Consider the following 24153-nt stretch of genomic DNA (forward strand, 5'->3'; position numbering starts at 1 on the left):
TTGTCATTGAAATGTTATTTTTCTAATGTGTGCTATTGCCAAACTAGATATTGTACTTGTTGAATGCACTAATTGGTTCTCAGTCATTTAGTTCTCATTGTTACATACAGTTATAGAATTGTTCTTAATTGATTGGTGTCTTGTAATTATATATTTGTTAATAAAATGTTTCAATAAAAATAAACACTGCAAAATCACAAGTGCCAAAGTGCATTCCACAGTGTGTTCTCACCTCAAGTCCCCATGTTTCATCAGAAAAATGAGCATTAGCATGATCAGTTATGAGCCTTTCAACAATGATGTCTTTAAAAAGGTACAGTTATGTACACTTACCATAAATGTAGATGTTCGAATGTATTCACTGTTGCGGTCCTGACTGTGGGGACTTTCTGCAGTGAAAGCCCTCAGCTGGCCCAACTACCAGAGACAACTGTTTTTGCCTCCCAGGCTGGTGGACGCCTTTACCGTTGTCAGTACACTCAGGTATAAAGGGAGCCAGTCTGTGTCATCACTTCAATATTTTCTTGACCTACATAGAAGGAGCCCCAAAGTGCACCTTAGGAGGACCAATGTAGAGTGGACTCAAGGAGCCCCCGAGTGTACCTAAAATATACATATATGTCTATATATGTTATATCATATATTTTTTGGAAAATATGTGTTAGAAGTGATGAATATTTGGTGGCTTTAAAACATTGTTATTTCATCATTTATTTTGCATTATTTACTTTATTTTATTTAATCCCACTATTCTGTGGAACGTGCAGTTATCTGGAGTGATAGGATTTTTAGGTATGTTTTATTCTCTTTGTGTTTTCTGCTTGCAGAGCTTACATAGATACTAGGCTAGTATACTTCCATTGCATTGCACTGATCATTTAATTGTATAATTGTCAAATTGATAGATTGATAAATTGATCATTCTTGAGTATGAGCTTTTGTATAAAAGTGGTTTTAAAAATTCTAGATGTTAAGATCTGAAGAAGCGTACTGGTTGGTACACGAAAGCGCTCATCTGTTTTTTATTTTTATTTGTATTTGTTCTAATAAATCAGTTGGACTTTTATACAGCAGTATTTTTTCATGGTGGTTTCACTCGTGTATGATTTTCAGTACCTAAAATAGGACAAGGGTGAGTTGACCCAAACCAAGGTTTGGAGGTGTAGGGTTCCTTTGCTGATTCTAGTAGCCTACCTAGTAGGCTGAGGGGGTAGGAGGGAGTGAACAAAGACTGCAACAGTGAATACACTCAAACATCTGCATTTAGTCAAGTGTAGGCAACTGTACTATGTTCTTTGTGTTTCACTGTTGCAGTCCTGACTGTTGGGAAGATTCCCAAAGCTTTAGAGAGGGTGGAAGGAGATTAAGGAGAATGGAGGATTCCCTAAAGGACTGCAGATGCAATACCTGTTCTAGACTTGGAAAAGTTTGCCAGGTGATAGTGCCTAGTGAAGGTATGCACAGAAGACTAGGTGGCTGCCTCCAAGATGTCCTTAGTGGGAACCTCTTTGAGGAATGCTGTAGAAGTAGCTGTGGCCCTAGTGGAGTGTGACCTAATCAAATCAAGGGCTTTTTGCCATGATGGCTGTAACATAAAGAGATACAATGCGAAATCCAGTTATAAATGGTTTGTTTAGAGGCTGGTTTTCCTTCTGAGCCTGGGGCAAAGGTAAGGAACAGCTGGTCTGTTTTCCTCAAAGATTTAGTCCTGTCCAGGTAGAAGCATAGCATACTATGTACATCCAAAGAATGCAGTAAACTTTCACCTCTGTTCCAAGGATTAGAAAAGAAGGTAGGTAGATGAATGGCCCAATTCAGAGACACATTAGTAACCACTTTAGTCATGAAGGAAGAATTAGTTCAGAGAGACCCTGTCTTTTTGGAGGATAAAGAAAGGCTTCACTGCCATTTGGGCCTGCAACTCCGAGACCCTCCTGGCCAAAGTGATAGCCAGTAGTAGGGCTATTCCAGGTAATAAACTGTAAGGCGGTAGGTGTTGCTGGCTCAAAAGGATGCAAAGTTAACTTTCTAGGACAAAGTTGAGGACCCAAGGAGGAGTGGGTTTTCTCCTGGGGGCCTAATGTGAATAACTCCCCTAAGAAAATGTTTCAGCAAAGAGTGAGAATAAATTGAAGGATGACTAGTGTTGTAGCCAGAGATGGCTTATGCATGTATCTTGATGGAGGAATAAGAGAGGACTTTTTTCTCTAGGATGACCAGATACCCCAAAATGTTAGAAATGTGAACAGAATTTGGTTGAAGCTGGTGCTTCTTGCACCAAACTGAGAATCTTTTACATTTATATGAGTAAGATTTCCTTGTGCTAGATCTTCTAGACTCTTTTAAGATGGTTTGTACCTGCTGACTCAAGTTGGAGGTGTTGTAGGGCATTATGGAATAAACGAGGCTGAGAGTCTGAGTGTCTGAAGGTTGGGGTACACAATTCTCCTCTTATTCTGGGTGAGGAGGTCCACCCTCTGTGGTAACATCAACGGCTTTTAAACGGTGAGCTCGAGGAGGAGAGGGAACTAGTGCTGCCTTGGCCAGTCCGGTGCTATCAAGATGGCCTTTGGGCCCTTCTGCCTGATTTTCAGATGCACTAGAAACAACAAGGGTAATGGTGGGAAGGCATAAATGAAGAGGTTTGTCCAAGGGAAGGAGAAGGCATCTGTTCTCCATGCAGATGTCTGCCTTGTCCTGGTGCAGAATTTCTTCAGGTGAGTGGTATTCTTGCTGGAAAATATGTCCACCTGTGGAACTCCTCGTTGCTGTGTTATGAATTTGAAGACTTCCTGATGGAGATGCCATTCATGGGTGTCTGTCAGATTCCTGCTGAGGTGGTCTGCTAGGGTATGCTTTTTGCTCAGCAAGTATTGTGCCATGAGGTGGAGGCCTACAGTTTGTGCTGTCTCCCATACTTGCATGGTTAAATGACACAAGGGGTAGGAATGCATGCCTCCCTGCCTGTTTATGTACCAAATAACTGTGGTACTGCCTCTTTGTACTCCTACGATGTCTGAGTCGCATTTGTCTTTGAAAGCCAGTAAACCATTTTGTACTGCCATGAGTTCTTTCCAATTTACGTGCCTCTTTCTGTGCTGAGCGGGCCATAACCCTTGAGTTTGGAGGTTTTGGGTATGAGCCCTCCATGCTGTCTCTGAGGCATCTGTGGTGCGGGTTTGGCCCTAGGGGCAAGAATCTGAATGGTAGACCCTGACTTGGGGTACAAGCTTGCACCCACCATGCAAACTCTTGCTTGAGGCAAGCTATAAAGGGTATTTGGGCATCCAGGGATTGAGAGCTCTAGCACCACATGCTCTTCAGGTAACACTGCAGCTTCCTTATGTGCAGCCTGGTCAGGAACACCATGAGAAAACAGGATGCCATGTACCCCCGTGTTCTGAGGAATTCCCTGGCTGTGATGCCTTGACTTTCCTGTATCTGTAGGAAGTAACCTGTTAAAAAGGTGACCTTATCTGGGAGGAGGAGGGCCCTGTGAAGGGATGAGTTCAGGAGAGCTTCCAGGAACACTATCTGTTTGGATGGGACAAGGCTGGATTTCTTGAGGTTTAGAGTGAACCCCAGAGAAGTCAGGAGGTTCTGTGTGAATTTCAGATCTTTGTTGATCTTTGTAATATCTGCAGCTTGCATTAGGCAATTGTCCAGGTAAGGGTAAATCTGGACCCCTTTGGTTCTTCAGTGAGCAATGACCAGTGCCAAGCACTTTGTGAAAAGCTTTGGAGCAGTAGACAACCCAAAGGGCAGAGTCAAAAACTGATGGTGACAGGAGCTTGCTCTGAAGTGAAGATAGCTTCTGTGTAATTTTTGAATAGGAATGTGTAAGTAGGCATCCTTACTGAGATCAAGAAGGCCAGAGGAGTTATCATGGGCAGTCATTTTTGAAGTGTCAACATTTTGAACTTTGGTATCCTGAGGAATTGGTGTAAGCTGGACAGATCCAGAATAGGGATGCCAAGATCCTTATTTTCTTGGGACTAGGAATAAATATGAGTAAAAGTCTTTTGTAGCTCTGGAACTGGTTCCACCGCTCCCTGAGAATACAGAATTTGTATCTGTTGGAGAGCCTGTTTTTTTTTTTTTTGTTTTGGGGTGAATCTGGGAATCCTGAGTAAATTAAATGCTCTTTGAAAGTGAGTTTGTAACCATTTGCAAAAATGTTTAGAACCCACTGATCTGAAGTAATGTGGTTCCAGTTTTGGAGGATAAGCGACAGCCTTCCTCCTAGTCATGCGAGAGTGGTGGGAGGGTGGAGCAGAGGGAGAGAGTCATCACTGCTCTCTGGCAGGGGGCTGGGATCTAGAACTCCCTTGCCTGGGTGTTTCAGATGTCCATTGCCTTGATCTCTGTTGTTGATGCCTTTGTCTGGAAGCTATGTTCTTTTGGGGCCTTCTGTGTCTACTCATAGGCTGGGAAGGAAAGGACCAGTGCTTTGCTGGTAAGTTCCTTGATGAACCTAGGTGGTTGTACTTGCAGGAAGTCCTTAACTGTTTGCATGGAGTTTGCCTTGTCATCCCTCTTTTCGAGTTTTGCTTTAGCATTTGGTCCAAAGAGTCTGTCTTTGTCAAGGGGAGTGTCCAAGAAGTTAGCCTTTACAAGATCAGGGAGAGATTGCTCCAAAAGCCATGCATGTCTCCTAATTACTGAAACAGTGATAGCTGACCACAATGCAAAGAGTGTTTTCCCAGCTAGAAACTGGAGTGACAACCATGTTTCTAGACACTCACTCAACATTCTTAAGCACCCTGGAATCTATCAAGGTCCAACCCAACACTCTCATACTAGGGGACTTCAAATATCCCTCCCTCAACTGGGAAAACTACTCATGCATCAATACTCTGCCCCAATACTTCCTGGAATTCATCAATTACAATGCCCTGGATGAGCTCATTCTGACCCTCACTACAGGAAGCAACATCCTTGACCTGGTTATTACTAACATGGGCGACCATTGCTCTACACCAATAGTCAATCCCTCCCTGGTCAGATATGACCATAAACTAATAACCATGGAAATCCACATCTCACCCCCACCCCCCCCCCCCACACACACACACAAATTTAACCACCTTGAAAACTTCTCCAGAGCTGACTTTGGGCTCCTAGAAACAGAGATGGCTTACTTCACGTTACCTATGCCAATGAAAAATAGCTGCATGACTTCTGAATCATACACCAATGCACTGTACGAATATGTACATAAATGCATGGAACTAGCCATACCCAACAGAACCAAGACGCTCTCCTCCAAAAAAAGGAAGTCAATTTGGTGGTCCCCTGCTCTTAATAAACTCTATACAACAGAAGGAAGAAACTGTTGCAGAAAAAGGTGAAGTCCCAAGACTGGAAAAACTCCCTTATTAGCCTCAACAAAAAGTTGAGATCCCTCATCAAATCCTCCAAAGCCAGCTATGAAGGCAGAATTGTGACAGAAACTAAAAACAGTCACAAAGCCTTCTATAGTTATATCAAGAACCTCCACTGCAATACCCAGATTTGCACTGAGTTACTGCACAATGGTACCTCATATATTGAGCCAACAGATATTGCCAACATACTGGCCAACAGATTCAGTGCCAACTTTACCCCTCCCCCTCCCAAAGGACCAATCACAATACCAGATGAAGAAGGTTAAAGCTACATTGTCCAAGGCCAAGAATACAGCTTCCATGGGACCTGATAATATCCCTGGCTGTGTTCTACATGAACTACAAATTGAACTGGCACCACATCTGTGTGTCCTGTTCAGTCACAGCCTCACCTCAGGCTTTGTCCCTACAGAATGGTGCACTCCCTCTCCATAAAGTGGGAGTGACTACAGACCCAGGGAATTAATGGCCCATTAGACTGATGAGTCTGACATGTAAAGCTATGGAGCACATCATCATGGACCTGATTAACAAAGATATAGGAAACCTCCAAACTCTAGACCCCATGCAATTTGGCTTTGTGAAGTGGAGATCATGCCTGCTCAACCAGGTTGACTTCTTTGAGTCAGTCACCAGGGCTGTGGATGAAGGTAAGGCAGTGCATACAGCCTACTTCGATCTGGCCAAGGCCTTTGATACCATTCCTCACTCGGGAATTATTGATAAACTCACCAAGCTAGGCATCAACCCCTATATCACTAGGTGGGTTGCAAATTGGCTCACAGATGACACAGTGTGAAAGTAGAGTACTCCAAATCAGACTGCTGACCAGTCATAAGTGGAGTCCCACAGGGATTGGTCCTGGGTCCTCTCCTGTTCAGCATCTACTTCTCAGAAGTCCAGGCCAACACAAAGGGACTCTGGCTGACAAAGTATGCAGATGACTGCAGGCTGGGAGCCATTATTAACTCCCCAGGTGATGCAGACATCCTACAGAAAGGCCTCACTGAGACCAATGATTGGTGTTGAAATCATGGCCTTAAGCTTAATGTCAAAAAATCCATCATCATCCCCTTTGGTAAAAATTCAGTTCCCACTAATTACCACATCGATGGGAGCCCACTGAACACTAAAGACTTTATAAGAGATCTGGGGATGCAGGTTGACAGCAACCTCTCATTCAACCACCACATTGCCACTGTGGTCAGAAAGCCCTTCTATGTGGCACAGCTCATTACCAAGGGTTTTTCATCCAGGAAGAAAGAGATCATCGTCTCTCTCTACTCTTCCCTCATTAGACCAATCATTGAGCATAATTCCCCACTTGGTATGTACCTCACTATACACCTGCAACAGCTGGAGAGGCCACAGAAGTACCTCACAAAGAGGATCCTAGGCATTAAACACATGTTCTACATGGACAGACTCAAAAGACTCATAATGCCTACTTAGAGTTGATCTCTGCTTGACTTGCAAAGCCATGTCTGACCCAGTTCTGTTAGAAATGCTACATCTAAAGAAATCCCAATCCCTCTGCACCACACACTCCAGAGGGCTCAAGCTCATTACCATGTTCCTCACCCAGAGGCTACCCATGCTCTGCGATAGACTTCCCATACATGTCAAGCGGAGCTCCTTGCTGTCCCTCTTCGAGAGAAATCTTGATGAGTGGATGGGAAATAGAAAGTTCACCCCAGGGATCACTCCAGTGGATCTACTTGACAGAGGCACTGGGAACTAACGTTGGGTGGCACAATGCCAGGTCACTTCTATGGGCTAGGCTTGTAAAGGCTTCAGGGCCATTAGCCTAGTACACACCTATGAACATAAGTCTAAAATTTCCTTAGAAAGATTTTTATCTTCCATGGTTGAATTTTTTTGCTTGAGTTGATCAAGGATGGTTCGCTGATATTTGATCACATGAAATTGACAGTTGAGGGCCCTCACAGGCAGAGTAACAGAGGTGTATACCTTCTTTCCAAACCTGTCTAGAACCCTGCTCACCTTGTCCATGGGCAGGGGATTCTTGGAGATACTGGCCCTAGCCCCTTTAGGGCCTTGAGTAACAACTTCTGGATCAGCAGAAAGATTTTTAAACAGATATTTGTGGGCGTCTTGCACCCTGTACAATCTATCCGGTTTCCTAGGGGCAGGAGGAAGTGAGTCAGGATTCATGGAGGCATCCTGAAAAACATCCTCTACCACTTTCAAAATGGAAGAGATAGCTAAAGATTCGTGCTCAGGGAGGTCCAAGAACTCCGTGATTCTCTTCCTGGCCTAGGGGTAATCTTGTACTTCCCACTGAAAATGCTGTCTCATAGAATGAACAATCTCCTCAAAAGTTTGATCCTCTAGAGGTGAAGCTGTGAGAAGGTTCTCCTCATAATCTGATTCCTCAAAGGATGTGTAAGAGGATCCTTCCACTTAGCTCAAGTCCTCCAAGTCTGAATCTTCCTCAGATAGGAAGGGTTCAAGGCCAAGACCAGTATAGGCATTCCTTTTCCTTTTTCCTGTGGTAGCTTCACCTGTGGTCTGTCTGGCCTTTACAATGTGAATTAAGTCCTCAGCCAGCTTAATGAAATCCTGTTGGGATCCCGGTAAGTGGGAGCCCATAGGCCTAGGTGGAGGTGCTTCCATACTGCCTTTCTTTGGGATGGGTTTGGCCTTAGGCCTAGGTGCATCTGATGTCCCAGCATCTGCCTCTCTGTGAAAATACACCAGTGTAGTCCTAGGCTGTGATGTGTCACTGGTTAACAAGTGCTTGCCAGAAGCTGTGGCCTGCTGAGCAACCTCAGAGACAACCGATGAGCTGAAGATGTGAGCAGTGGAAGATGAAGGAACCGAAGGCATGATGGACTCCAAATGGGTCTCAACAGTGGCCTGGATCATTGTTTCAAATGTTGAAGGGGCTGGAAAGGTGCCTCACCTTCCTCAACAATGATTGGTCTAGAGGAGAGTCAGGTGGGGAGTGATTGTCATATGATGACTCCGGCATAAGTTTCTTTGCTTTTTTGTGCTTATGCACCTCAAGATCTGGAAGACCTGCATATGCCATCAGACACAGTTCAACTGCCTTTTATCTTAGAAAATGAGCTAAGAAGTCAGCCCTATGCCTAATCATTCCAACTGTAAACCTAGCACAAAATGACAACTAGGGATTTCATGGTTTGGTTTACTTATGCAAGTAACGCAAAGAGTATGGAAGTCTGTGTGGGATTTGTTTACCACAGCAGAGACAATTACTTACTTTATCTGACATGAGTTAAGTGAAAAAGAAAAGAGTTCCCCAACGGGGTACTTATCTTTCCGATGACAATTTCTTTCTGGTGCGGACCGACTGATGCATTGAGTACTGCTTCAGGGTCCAGCAGCAAAAAAAAAGACTGAAGTGGTGACACAGGCTGGCTTCCTTTATACCTGAACATACTGACTTCAGTAAGGGCATCCGCCAGCCTGTGAGGCGAAAACAGTTTTCTCCAGTAGTTGGGCCGGCCAAGAGCATTCACAGCAGGAAATCCGAAGAGTCAGGACTGCAACAGTGAAACATGAAGAACATTAAGAAATGAGGCTTTCTTTGCCCAGGTAGGTTGCTGCTCGCTGTTTCATTTGCCTTTGAATCCATTAGCTCAGGAGGAGACATTCCCTGAGAGCTGACTTTTTGCTTTTCTCTCTTTGTCTCTCTCTCAAAAATTTCTCTACCTACAAAAAATGTATAAAAGTTTTATGTTTGTTCCATGACTTGCAGTCTTAGAAAAGCTGGGTACTGGAGATAAATTTTCATTCTTTGTTGTCTATAAAGTTTCATGGCTGGGATGAATTTGGTTCTACATTGCACAGTGGTTACACTGTAGTCACTATCTAAGTAAACCCTCTGTTTTCCTACACTACAGCTTCTTCCAGGGGTCCAAATCTTTCAATGAATTTTCTTTTTTGTAGTTCTCTAAGCAGGCTGCAACTGGCAAGGCTTACTTCTTGCACTCAATGGTCTTCAGGTCAGGTCTCTGTGTGGCCTATAAATATTTATGGAATCATATGGAAGCCTGGATCATTTCACTAGGTGCTGCTGTTCAAATGATGCACAACTAGCCCCTTCCAATCTTTCTGGCATCCCTACAATTCTTAAATCTTTCTGCCTCAAATGGTCCACCATATCTGTTTATCGATGATCTCTGCTACCTTCACTTCAACATCAGCTACTTTTTCTCTCAAGGTGACATTCTCCTTTTGCAGTTAAATGATGTCATCTGAGTGCTCATAAAAACAGGTCAACCTTTTCTCTACACTTGGTTGAGAATTCTATGAAAGAATCGATCTTAGTATTTACTTCTTGTAAAATCTGTTGAAATGCTGATTGCTGACTGCCCTCCACGTGGGACTGATCTTTTTCTGGTTGTGATACACGGGCCTTCATACTGGAATGGAACTCTTTCACAGACTGCTCACTTTTATCCGTGGTATGTATGCTCTTCTTTTGTTCACTTTTCTTTCTCAACACCAGGGATGAGCTGCCAGCAAATTAGACTGCCTGATCATCTAGATGTTATGTCTTTTAAAAATATGAAGAGTAACAGCATACCTTAAGGACATACTGCAATAATGGTTGTTCTCTCGTGTGTTTTCTTTGTTATTTTTTCCACATTTTTCAACTGTTTTCATATTTACTATATTATTGAAATAAATAAACATGAAAAGAGCTTTTATTGAATCCTCATACCTTAAAAAGTCTGGACTCTGTCACGGTTTTCAAGTTTTTCTGTAACATAAGTAATGAATTGCTTCCAAGTTACTTCAAATATAAATCATTTCAGTATTTATTTAACATTTGTTTACTGGGAAAGTCTGGCATGGAATGATCCAATTTTCAGCAGAGGCCTGGAGAGAAATGCTTCAGATGCATGTCTTTGTAATGTGGGAGGAAACCCACAAGAATGCAGGGAAGACACATGCAGACTCTGCACAGAAGGCCAACCCAGCCAAGAATCGAACTGAAGAACCTCTTGCTGTGAGGTGACAATGTTAACCACTGCACCGTCCGTAGTATAATTATGTGCAGTAAAAAGAGATGGAATATGTTCCAATACTGTAAACAAAAACATGGGCAGACATTATATACTCCTATGGGCAGTTCACTGTACTGCATAGATGGAAGGTCACGTAACCTGGAAAATCCATTTACCTCCTACATGTAGTACACTTTCCTGGTAGATAGATTGCTCCAGTGTGTGTAAGTCAGGCATGTGGCTAATGGCTGCAGCAACCCAGTTATCTCAGTTCACCTTACACATATCTAGAACAAATGCAGAGTAACAAAAGGACACTTTTGCTTTGTTGGTGCTGCATTTGTCTGCCATACTGGGTACTGCGGTAGCGTTGTCACCTCACAGTAAGACGCTGTCCAGTTCAATTCTCAGCTAGAGCGTCTTCTGCGTGGAGACATGCATGAATGGGCGTAGCTTCGTTGAAGGTTGTGCGTCAGGGCTGGTAACTCGGCACGTAAAAATCAACTACCAATCATTAGCGGACCGGAGTTCCGCTGTGGCGACCCCTAATCGGGAAAAGCCGAAAGACACAACAACTGTCTTTTACATGCAATGAAATATCAGACATCAATAGCTGCTGTTCTGCTCCACTATTCAACACAAATCTCTTAATCAAAACCACTGTATTAAACATCACTTTCACTACCTGTACATCATCTCTGTGCTCATTTCTTTAATATTTCTCATGTCCACATATACACCAGCTTAATGATGCTTTTTTTCCTGTTACATATATATCTGTCTCCAAACTGTTTGGCTATGTAGTATCACTCCCTGCTTCTCTTACTAATACTAACTGTATCCCTGTCCCCCCACCCCAACCGCAATCCTACACCTTACCTTAGAAAAAAACTAAAATTCAGACTAATGCAATCCCTGTCATTCTATCAACTTTCGCAGTCTGTAAGAGCAATATTTAAAAAATTGTCCCTATTTATGGGTCTTTGCTCCCTCATTATTTATGGTTTTGTCCATATTTCTTGATCTAAGAAGTTGAGAGGTATGCTGTTCATGCTGTCTGTTTTCAATGTGCAACTGTTTTGTTTAGCAAATGGTTATCACTGTTTGTTCTACAGAATTTTAAAACAGTATTAGCAACAAAACAGGTAGCATACGTGATGCAGAAGGCTGTGTATTCAACTCCCACACCATGTAGATGGATTGCTGATACTGAGTTGTACTTTTAGGGGGTGGGGGTGCAGTCCTGAGTATGTCTTCCTTTAGATGAGATGCCTTGTAACTATGAACCTGTTGTCAGCTTGCCATCCATTCTCTGTTGCAATATTACCACTTTACTATTTTGTTAATTTACCATAGTCAATTTATCCTTCAGGGGCATCAGGCACTCAATTTGTTGATGAAACACTGAAATAGAATGTTATTAGCTAGTAGCAACCTCTTCATTAGTTATATATTTCTTTAATATAGAATTATTCAGATGACTTTTACTTCTGCAGAAATTGTGCATATTGATTGATATTGAGTGACATTTTATGGTTGAATTGTTTTGAAATGAGCAGTTTTGTCATTATTGGTTAATACATTTTGTTTCATTGCTTACTGAAAAATGTTAAAAACTACAAATTTAAAACACACTCTTAACAAGTGGTGATATATTATGCAAGGTATATAACAATAAAATCAGGAAGGTGAGTCAAAGAACACATGCATGTATGCTTGGTCCTAAAAATTTGTGCAAGGGGCCTATAGTTTGAAAACAGCCCATAGGTAAACTTTATCTGCCACTGGCCAGATGCATTTTCTTTGAGTGTGGGTTTTAATGCCATTTCAATGAATGTGAGTTTCAAAGGCAGAGAAGTTTACTGTTAATGCTAAGTCCGTTTTCATTGTGAGACTGTATTGTTTGGCTTACCAAATGTCTATCAGTGTATGTGCTATAAAATTTGAAATTTGAAGTTTTAAATTAAATCTAAATATCTGTAATTATTGCAGAAGTAAATAAAAAAATAGTATATGCACTGACAGGTTTGAACAGTGTTTATAGTAACTGGGGAGAAATAGCCAAGTAATGGGACTCTGAATGGCTGCAGGGGGGACTGCTGTGTGTGTAGGGGGCACTGACCCACTACCCTGCATAGGGTCCTATTTGACCATAATCTGGTTCTCTCTTTGATGCCACAGTGTAAAACTGCAGAATGCATCTACGTATGCACACTATAATTTAACAACCCCCCAGCCAAAATTTACCTTTGTCAAAAGATACTGATGCATTTTTATTTACTTATTTTACATTTGGTTACTAGGAATGTCCAGCTGGACATGGGTCCTTTTTTAGAGGAGGCGCTGGGAGAAAAGCTCCACAATTAGCATTTATACACACAATAATAGTCTTCAATTTGAATTCATACAATACAGTACATTAATGCCAAGTAGAATTATTTAACATATGACATAAAATTATATTATAGCACCAGCAATTTAAAATATTAGTTTCACCAGAAAGTCGTTTTTTGATTTTAGCAGCTGTCATTAAGTACAGCAAGGGTAAGATACAGTAGGTATAATTATAAGAGATGTGAGGAGAGAAGGTATATGGGATGAAGGTGAGATCGATAAGTACAGAAATAAGGAGATAGAGTGAGAGAAGGGAGGGGTCCTAGTATTAATCTGGACTGTCACAGGTGCAGAGCATGAGTTCAACAAATGTGATTTTAAAGACTTTTTAAATTCATGTATAGAAGCTATAGCTGTCATGAGAGGGGGAAAGTTTATTCCATTGTTTGGCTATTGTAGAGGGATGAACCAGCAGCACTATTATCTTTAGCTACTTTGAGGAGAAAGTTGTTAGTGGATTGTATCAGAGACCCACTACCCATAATATTGAGGGCTACCCAGTTGTCAAATACCTCAAGTGTAAACCATTAATGAAGAATTAGCCCTCAAACAAGTTTTTATGTCCCTTCTTAAAGGAAATATAAAGATCTGTTCTCATCTGTCATACCTGCTGGCCCTCATACAGTGGACCCAGCAGTATCCTCTCATATACTTACAGAATTACATTTCAGACCCATCTTTTCCCCTGACACTGACATGTTTCAACACTCAACTATAAACTAACAAGCAAACATTTTTTGCATGTTTGTGTGAAATTCAAAAGACGCTCATGAATTCACATTTTATGATCTACCCATTAATAACTGATCTCCTCTACCCTTTCTAATTAATAGACCACACTGACATTGTTTGTTGCACCCATATTTTAACTCCATAGTCACTCCAATTTCTTCCTTATGCTACCCGATCCATCAGCTTCTCTACTCTCAACCAAAAAAAAAAAAATCACCACAAAATCCAACAGTGGTAACAAAACCAAAACAAGGAAAATCACATATTCAGCCAACCAGCAAGAATTTCACAGGAATCAGCTTACAGAAACCTTTATTCGTCACTTTTGTCTTTAGACTTCATAAGTCTAAAGACAAAAGCGGTGAATAAGGGTTTCTGCATTTGTTATTCATATTATATATGAATATATGATGAATAAAATCCAGAAGCACAAAAGCAATCAAGCGGACAAACGTGGTGGATAGGAAGAATATTTAATGGTAAGCGCTTTCGGCTGCAACTCTAGCCTTCATCAGACAAACAAAAACTCAAACTGAAATCTTTATATACCATGTTAATAACAGTCAATTACCCAATATACCTCATTCAATTGATAATGATTAATACATAATTGAATACATAATTGAATAGTCTAAACCTTCCATTGAACAACTTTAAGATAACCAACCATATGTATATCTAAAAATTATACATAAAACATAAATTACACATAATATGAACCCATATACAAAAATATAAAAATATAAAAATATATTTTTAAAAAATAATATAAATGACTATAAGCATATATATTCAACCTGAATTAAATATACAATAAACAATTGTATTATGTATCATCTATTAAAAGCCTTAAGCTTTAAAATACTTGTAATAGAAATATAATAATTTAGACCTGGAAATTGTGTGGCGTTTAAAAACACCTGCCACCAATATTCTTTTGATTGTAATATAATTTTCCAAGGCCGTCTTCTAGGAGATGGAGAAACCTGCTCCAATACAATGAAATGAAAATTATGTGCAGAAATTTGTGCAAGATGCCTATATAAGGCATTATTATGTGAATGCCTATTAAAGTCATAAACATGCTCATAAATACGCTGTTTTCATTTTCATTCAGTTTTGCCTATATAATAAGCTGAGCATTGTGAACATAATGCAGCATAGACCACCCCAGAAGTATTGCAATTATATTTCCCCTTTAATTTTATCTGGGTGCCATTAATAGTTACTTGTTCAGCTTCCAAAATGTAGGAACAATAATTGCACATATTGCATTTTCTCATTTTTCCTTGGATGGTACCCACTGTATTGGAACAAGCATTGCACCAATCCTTTAAATTTCAATCTCTTTTATAAATGATGGAAGGTTGTGTGCCTAAAAGGCTGACCAGCTGTATATCTCCCTTAATAAAAATCCAATTTTTGTTCACCAACCTTTTAATATACTCGGAATCCTGTGTGAAAGTAGTGATAAAAGCTATATTCCCATTATTACAATCGTTGGTTTGAGCAGTGTTAATATTTGTGTCATTTTGTGCAATAGTTGATACTCGTTGTATCAAATCATGTTGCTCAGTTTGTTGTGTGACACATATATTAGAATGTCCCAATAATGGTTTATAAAACCCAGTTTCGCTTTTACTGAAAACCTCATGGAATATGTTGTCAACAAAATACTTGGGATAATCCCTGTTTAAAAACATATTCATAATAAATTGGCATTCTTCAACAAAATCATGAAATTGGGAAACCATACATGCTGCTCGAACCAACTGTCCTTTTAAGACTGCCTTTTTAACATGTCGGGGATGGTTACTAGAAAAATGTAAGAATTTGTTGGAATAAGTTTTCTTTCGATAGATATTGGCCTTCAAACTATTATGTATTAAATCTTTTGATAAAAGAATGTCTAGATATGAAATATTGTCCACTCCAATTTCATGAGTACAAATCAAAAAATCTGTAGTGGCATTTATATATGTCATAAATTCATCAACCAATTCTATAGGTCCAAGCCAAATGAAGAAAAGGTCATCCAAGAATCGGCTATAAAAATCTATATATTGCATAAATTGTGACTGAAACAAATACCTTGGCTCCCAAATAGCCATAATGACGTTAGCATATAATGTACCTATAGGGGAGCCCATTGCTACCCCTTTTATTTGTTTGAAATAATGTCCATCATGATAAATATAATTATTAGATAAAACTAGCTCTAATAAATGTACTAGCGCATTAAGTTCATCTTGTGTGATAGATACCATTTCTGAGAAAAAGTCAATAAACCAAGCTAAACCTGTTCGTTGTGGTATGCAAGTGAAGAGATCTTTTACATCCACTGTAATGAACTTGATATTATGCACACTATCAATATGTAATCTATTGACCTTGGTGAGAAAATCCCTAGAGTCGCGACAAATATATTGTAAATTTTTCATTTTGTCTTTTAACCTCATATCAATATATTTGGCTACGAAATACATTTTTGAGCCACCAGCATCCACAATGGGACGTAATGGTGGATTTTGCAAATCCTTGTGCAATTTTGGCGCTCCAAAAATAATGGGGATTTTTGGATTCTTCACTTGCATATATACAAAGGCTTCATTGCTTATTTGTTCCTGCCATAACATGTCCTCTAAGAAATAATCAGTTCTGGCATAAGAAATATTAATTTCATTTATAGAAACTTCAATATAAGCATCATCATATAATATATGCAATAATTGTTGATTATAATCAAAAACATTCATTATGACTAATCCACCCCCCTTATCAGGTTGCAAGATTCGAACATCACCATTTGATGTTAACTCAGGTTTCTCCATCTCCTAGAAGAGGGCCTTGGAAAATTATATTAGAATCAAAAGAATATTGGTCGCAGGTGTTTTTAAACACCACACAATTTCCAGGTCTAAATGATTCTATTTCTATTACAAGTATTTTAAAGCTTAAGGCTTTTAATAGATGATACATAATAAAATTGTTCATTGTATATTTAATTCAGGTTGAATATATATGTTTATAGTTATTTATATTATTTTATAAAAATATATTTTTATATTTTTATATTTTTGTATATGGGTTCATATTATGTGTAATTTATGTTTTATGTATAATTTTTAGATATACATATGGTTGGTTATCTTAAAGTTGTTCAATGGAAGGTTTAGACTATTCAATTATGTATTCAATTATAAAATAAAAACGAAACCACAGAGCAAAGCAATGAAGGGGCTCAAAATGCTCATGCAAAGTCCCATATAACACAAAGCAGTAGTCACAGGCAAAAAATGCTCCAACGTTGTAAAAGAGTAAAAAAGCAGAAGTTTATTGTAGAACAGGGTAGCACTTTCGCTAAATAGCTTCTTCAGCCCTTTATAAAAACAACCAACACTTAATCCATTTAAATACCTAAAAAAGGTGCCATTCTAATGAAAATTATTTAAAGGTATACATACCCAAACGGCAGAATACCATAATCACATAAAAATATCCAACTAACAACAAGACCCTGCTTTAATGTACGCTATACAATAATTGTATATGCAGGGGCTATAAACATTGAAACAGCTAAAGTATAAATAAACATAATCCTAGATACATAATAAAAAGCAGGAAACTCTGGCTGTCTTAAAATTCTTCAACTATGTCTGAGTTTCCTCATTTTTAAGAGTGGACGTAGTGGAACTTTACCATTAAGCCCAGGGGGAGCATCAGCTCGAAACCTGATGATCCAATGTGTCTCCCTCGCTTCTGTATAGTTCTTCACATCACCCCTCCTATATGTCCTATATATTTGTTCCAAAACCCTAAATTTAAACTGATGTTGCGGACCCTGCTCAGAAGTATGCTTGGCAAGTGCATTGTGTAGGTATACCTTCCTGATATGGTAAACGTGCTCACGAATCCTGTCCCTTAAGCAGCGATTCGTCTTCCCAACGTAAAATGCTGGACAGGCTGTACAGGTAGCTAAATACACCACATCTTTGGACATGCAATTCCCATTAACACGTATAGTGTATGGACCAAGTAAAGTGGGATGTACAAATACTGGATCTATAAGAATATATGAGCAGAAATTACAGTAATTTCTGCTCATATATTCTTATAGATCCAGTATTTGTACATACCACTTTACTTGGTCCATACACTATACGTGTTAATGGGAATTGCATGTCCAAAGATGTGGTGTATTTAGCTACCTGTACAGCCTGTCCAGCATTTTACGTTGGGAAGACGAATCGCTGCTTAAGGGACAGGATTCGTGAGCACGTTTACCATATCAGGAAGGTATACCTACACAATGCACTTGCCAAGCATACTTCTGAGCAGGGTCCGCAACATCAGTTTAAATTTAGGGTTTTGGAACAAATATATAGGACATATAGGAGGGGTGATGTGAAGAACTATACAGAAGCGAGGGAGACACATTGGATCATCAGGTTTCGAGCTGATGCTCCCCCTGGGCTTAATGGTAAAGTTCCACTACGTCCACTCTTAAAAATGAGGAAACTCAGATATAGTTGAAGAATTTTAAGACAGCCAGAGTTTCCTGCTTTTTATTATGTATCTAGGATTATGTTTATTTATACTTTAGCTGTTTCAATGTTTATAGCCCCTGCATATACAATTATTGTATAGCGTACATTAAAGCAGGGTCTTGTTGTTAGTTGGATATTTTTATGTGATTATGGTATTCTGCCGTTTGGGTATGTATACCTTTAAATAATTTTCATTAGAATGGCGCCTTTTTTAGGTATTTAAATGGATTAAATGTTGGTTGTTTTTATAAAGGGCTGAAGAAGCTATTTAGCGAAAGCGCTACCCTGTTCTACAATAAACTTCTGCTTTTTTACTCTTTTACAACGTTGGAGCATTTTTTGCCTGTGACTACTGCTTTGTGTTATATGGGACTTTGCGTGAGCATTTTGAGCCCCTTCATTGCTTTGCTCTGTGGTTTCGTTTTTATTTTGTATTTATTTTGGCTCATACAACAGAGCATTAACTCCCTACAAGCGGTTTCTTTACATTATGTATTCAATTATGTTTTAATCATTATCAATTGAATGAGGTATATTGGGTTATTAACATGGTATATAAAGATTTCAGTTTGAGTTTTTGTTTGTCTGATGAAGGCTGGAGTTGCAGCCGAAAGCGCTTACCATTAAATATTCTTCCTATCCACCACGTTTGTCCGCTTGATTGCTTTTATGCTTCTGGATTTTATTCATCAGTTTGTGGTTCGTGATATTAGTTTATATATGACTATATCAAGAATAATGAACAATGCTAAAAATAATAGTGGATAAAGGACCAGAATCCTGAACAGATACTGCCCTTAAATACTTAGAAAGTTACTTTTTAGCATGTTTTTTTTTCTGAGGGCCATTAAGTCTAAAACTCAAAATGTTTGTCATTATTTAAAAATAGCAATCCTCATTGATTTGCTAGAAAACAAACATAACCTTTATGTGAAACAGACCAAAATATAGGGCAAAATCTCTGACCTTTGTAAAATCAAGGGCAGTTGACTGCTTTTATGCCTCCATACATACATACACATACAGGGCCATCAATACAGAAACATGTATGAAAGTGACTGAATGCCTCAGTTATTTGACTGTAATCAAATGAATGAATAAATACAAAAATAACTCCACACAGGAAATGCATTCTTAATTCACTGTTGTCAGGCTGCAGTGTGCAACCCACCACAACTGCTATATATTTCTCTCATGCCTTAGTCACTTGGGGCAGTCTGAGCCAATAGAAGCAGCTCCTTGCTGCTTCTAACAGTAGCCCAGAAAGCTGCTTTTGGGGCAACATTCCTGCCACTAAAGAGACCAGTAATATGGCATAATGCCTGGTTGTTTACAAAGAAACCCAGTGAGTAGACTAAGTATATGAGTTATTTTTTCCAAGTTGAAGTCAAGAGGGCTGAGATCTCCTGGGGAAGTGGAATATATATATTACTTTTAAAAGAAAAAATAACTATGAAATAATTTCTCTCTTTTTTTTCATTGGAGGAACTGCAGCCCAGCAGCCAGTATCATAAGCCACCTCTGCTGCCAACTAAGTAACAGATAGTCAAACCAAATAATCACTTATTGAGATCTTTTGCAATCGCAGTGATGCACTGATGTGCAGTGATGGGAGGAGCAGTAGTGCAGCAGTTGATGTTGTTGCCTCATAGCAATAGGTTCTCCGGTTCGATTCTCAGCTGGGGTGCCTTCTGTGCGGAGTTTGGATGTTCTCCCTGTGTTCGAATGGGTTTTCTATGGGTACTCCGGTTTCCTCCCACAATCCAAAGACATGTGCCTGGAGCATTTCTCCCCGGGCCTCGGCTGAAAAAAGGCTCTGTCCTACTTGGACTTTCCCAGTCAAAAATGTTGAATAAATAAATAAATGCCTTCAAAAAACAGCAGCATAAAACACATCTGGAAGTCTGACTGGAAGGAGTTTAATCTAGTTTTCCCTTTCTAAACTCAGAATCATTTTTATTTAAGTATAATTTGAAAGGCCATCTTGGACATGCCTGAATAACATTCATCCATCGAAAGGATGCTGTTTACTGTCAAGTACTTGTTAAATTCTCAGTCAGAAAAGATTCTTTTATTTTGGTCATATTTTAGGACGAGCGAGACAAGCATGCAGTTAAATCTTGGGCAAATATTTCTGAGTTGTATGTACAGTGTCCACAGGGAAGCCTAAGACTGGGGCAGGCAAACAGAGAAACAAGCCACAAGTGTAATTCAATTTCTATTCAGCTACGGTCATGCAATTTGAGAAAGATCACCATAAATGAATAATTGCAACTTCTGAATATGTTAATTTATTTTAAATTTTCTATGTTTATAAGGTAAAATATGGGATCAAACACTGTCACTGTTGATACAATTTGTTTATAACAAAGTCTACTAAATGCACATCCAAAACAATTTCATTGCTCTTTCTAACAAAGCACTACAATTTAATAACTGCACATTTCATACCTTTGAAGAAAATTTGAGATGAACTTCTGCTTCGTCAGACAAACTTTTCTTCAATTGAGCCCATGCCTCTCCTAGGGTCCTGAAAACACAGTAAGCAGATACATTAACAGAAATATTCATTTAAAATATGCCATATTTAGAGAAATAAGTTTAAGGATTAGTCAGGGTGAGATAAAACCACCTCAGCAACATGTGAGGAACATTACAATGACTTCAGGTGTTAACTTACTCCTATTATAACAGCAGTAGAAATAAGGTATTGCGCCGACAGAGTGCTGCTGTACGTTTTTCTACAGCAGATACTATATTTTAAAATATATGTTAATAGTAGAAAGTTTTACATAAATGTATTAATGATTTTGCTTCAACAGCATTACCAAGGGGGTGTTTTAAGTCTCAGTGAAGCAGACCAATGAGAGGGTCCCCTGTATACACCTTTAATAAGTACAGTTTAATACAGATTGCACAGGGTGCTAACATGCTTATCCTTATGTCTCACAGTATCCATTATTTAAATGAATTGTTGCTAATACACCCGGCAGTTTATCTAAACCCACTGCTATGCCTCCTATGCTAGCTATCTCAGTGTTGTAATATTCACATACCCCTGCAAGATGAATAATCTTCCCTAACAAAACAGTGTTTTCATGTTCATGTTTGCATTTTGGCTAACTTCTTCACATCTCAAAACTTTTAAGGTTAGAGTCAAAGCCTATATGTTTATAAACTTTCAAAGCATAACATGGTTAAACTTCACTACTATTATTACTGCAAGGTGCAGGACAACTTTAAGGTGAAATGGAGTCCCAGGCAAAGTATACCATCACAGTCTTCCAGTGCCCTCATACCCCAACATGTATGCTGATAGTTTTTCTGTACCCAAGGCACTTCTATGGTGACCCTCTAGGCTGCACCACCTAACTTCCAGAAGCCCCTCTTCCACACACCCTAATAACTTCATACTCATTTTAAATATTCTGCCCCAGCTCTAGTTTTTTCTATAAACTGATTCTCCCTCCTGTGCCTCTTATGTGGCCTCTGATCAAAACACAGAATCATTTAACTTTTGCAGCTCCTAGTTCACTAATAGTATGTACCCAAGTATATCCTTAACATTGGAACCTCTCTAAGGCTACTGCTTTCAGTTTAGAAAGGTACACTTAAAACTGAAGAGCACAAACTCACAAAGACAGTGGTAGACTATGCTAAGTCAGATAGTGACCCAGCCTTAGAATTGAACCCCAAAGCTTGGAAATGCCATGCAGAGATCTTAATCACTGATGTCTACAGGCAAAGCAATTTGACATGTGGAATCTACTGTAAGTGAAATGATCCATCGGAGCCTCTATGCAGCCACAAGAAATGCATCATGTGTGGAGAGTTTAAAGAAACCACTCACTCAGTGAAAAAGCAGAGCCCAGTGCACACCAAAACAAACACACACACACACACACACACACACACACACACACACACACACACACACACACACACACACACACACACACACTTGCAGAAAACACAGACAATGAGCCAGACATATCACAAACACTGGCAATGTTATATAAAGATTACAGCTCCCTTTGAGCAGAAGTATGCTGTCCTGAGGCAACAAATAAAACAATTTGATGTCTGTTATCTGGGTACATGAAACGTCCATCTCCCATTTCAACCACATCAAGAAATGCAAAGAATTTACAGTAACTGACGTGGGTTTCTGTACATGTGGCAGGGGAAAGTACACCTGTACAGACCCAATTAGACCATGTAAAGTCAGACAGTGACCAAGAGTTAGGATTTAATCCCAGACTCTGGCATTGTTACACATAGATTTTAAGCACTAACCCATCATGCTACCCTGAGGTAACGCTAACTGACATTTATTAACTATAGAAATGATCTGGTCCATCTAAGACCACTTCTGTTTGTAATATTTATAAATGCAGTGCTTACAATAAAACCTGATCTAATTACCCTTCTACTTATACATTACAGAGTCATTTGGCAATAAGCAAACAGTCATACAATAAAAGAAGAAAAAGAAAAATACTTAGTAAGATAATTTATGTGTCCAGAAACCAGGTAATTAATAATAAATACCTAAAACAAAGTTTTTTTGCAGAACAGTTTATCAGTAGATCTAGGTATTTCTTTAGCGGCATTTACAAATCTGGCTGATAAACGGGTACATCACCATTTTGTCAGTGAAGAAGACAGCACTGCTTCCAGTACACTCATCACCTTTTATAACTGAATGCTATGTATTTATGTAGCAAATGCAAAGCCACAGGAAATCAATACTCTTACAAATGAATTGCTTTCTGTAGTAATTTACACCCCTGGAATAATCTACTATATATCTGTATTTAGTTTCAAGATCCCATTCCTCTCCAAGATGTCTTCAGATCCATCATCATCCATTTCTCTTATTCCTTCTTAGTCATTAAGATTTTTGTCTGAACAACATGGTGGCTCAAAGTTTATGGTCTGTGTTTCACACTAGCATCTGGGATACAGTCCTGACTGCAACTCCCTGTCTGTGTGGTGTCTGTGTCTTCTCCCAAAGTGAAAGTTTTTTCCCCCTTCATATATTCTGATTCATCTTCCCCTAACTCCCCAAAGCATATTCACTGCACACACACACACACACACACACACACACACACACACACACACACACACATATATTTTGTTTGTGTCTTTTGGTTTTTCCCGGTTAGGGGTTGCCACAGCGGAACTCCGGTCCGCTAATGATTGGCAGTTGATTTTTTATGCACCAGCTTGCCAGGCCTGACGCACAACCTTCAACGAAGGTACACCCATTCACCCATGTCTCCAAGCAGAAGACGCTCTAGCTGAGAATCAAACCGGACAGAGTCTTACTGTGAGGCGACAACGCTACTGCAGCACCACCACATATACATACAGATAAGGAAGAGAAGCAATCCTGGAAGACACACCAGTCCATTGTAGGATGCCCATGCATACTGTGCAATCGCCTGCATGCAATTTAGAGGATCATCAATTCAGGAAAAATAAGAGAACTCTGCTAACACCCACACATATACAGGCTGGAGAAACAGATTCATTCAGAAGGCACCCAAGTCAGGAACCAAATTACAGAAACAATAGCTGTGAAGCAGCAGTGTTAGCCACTCCACAGCTATGAAATAAACAAACACTCCCAAAATAATGAGCGCACACACACACACACACACACACACACACACACACACACACACACACACACACACACACACACATACAGTGATATATATAGCTTTTTGTGAATTTTTTTTCTTCAACTGTTTTTAGGTATGTACTACATATATAGATATAGATACAGATATATAATACACATATTTTATCTGTAATGTATTCTTCACATTTTACAGATGCACATATTCTAGGCACATGGCTCATCTGTATTATTGTTTTGCTAAAATTTATGTTATAATGTTCTTTTTTGCTGGAGCTTTTCTCCCCAGGCATCTGTTGATAAATATTAGATCCCATTCAGAAGCTCGGACCTTCAGGAAATCAAAACCCCTATTTTTGAGACCATATGATTGACTTTTCAAAAATTTGAAGCTTTTGAAGGGAGACTGCAGTACAGTAGGGATTGGGGAATTTACCCTTTTC

At 39.3% G+C, this 24153-nt stretch overlaps 1 protein-coding gene across 1 annotated transcript in view; it reads right to left on the bottom strand.

Moving 5' to 3' along the window:
• Nucleotides 1–24153, bottom strand: part of GAS7 (growth arrest specific 7) — a 2864621-nt gene that overhangs the window by 362771 nt on the left and 2477697 nt on the right. Inside the window, exon 9 of the mRNA XM_044056293.1 lies at nt 20512–20590. Coding sequence (XP_043912228.1) covers nt 20512–20590 — 79 coding nt within the window. The remainder of the gene's footprint in view (nt 1–20511; nt 20591–24153) is intronic.

The sequence above is a fragment of the Protopterus annectens genome, chromosome 14.part0 (assembly GCF_019279795.1).
Source record: "Protopterus annectens isolate FY-2018-M chromosome 14.part0, PAN1.0, whole genome shotgun sequence".
NCBI lineage: Eukaryota > Metazoa > Chordata > Ceratodontiformes > Protopteridae > Protopterus > Protopterus annectens.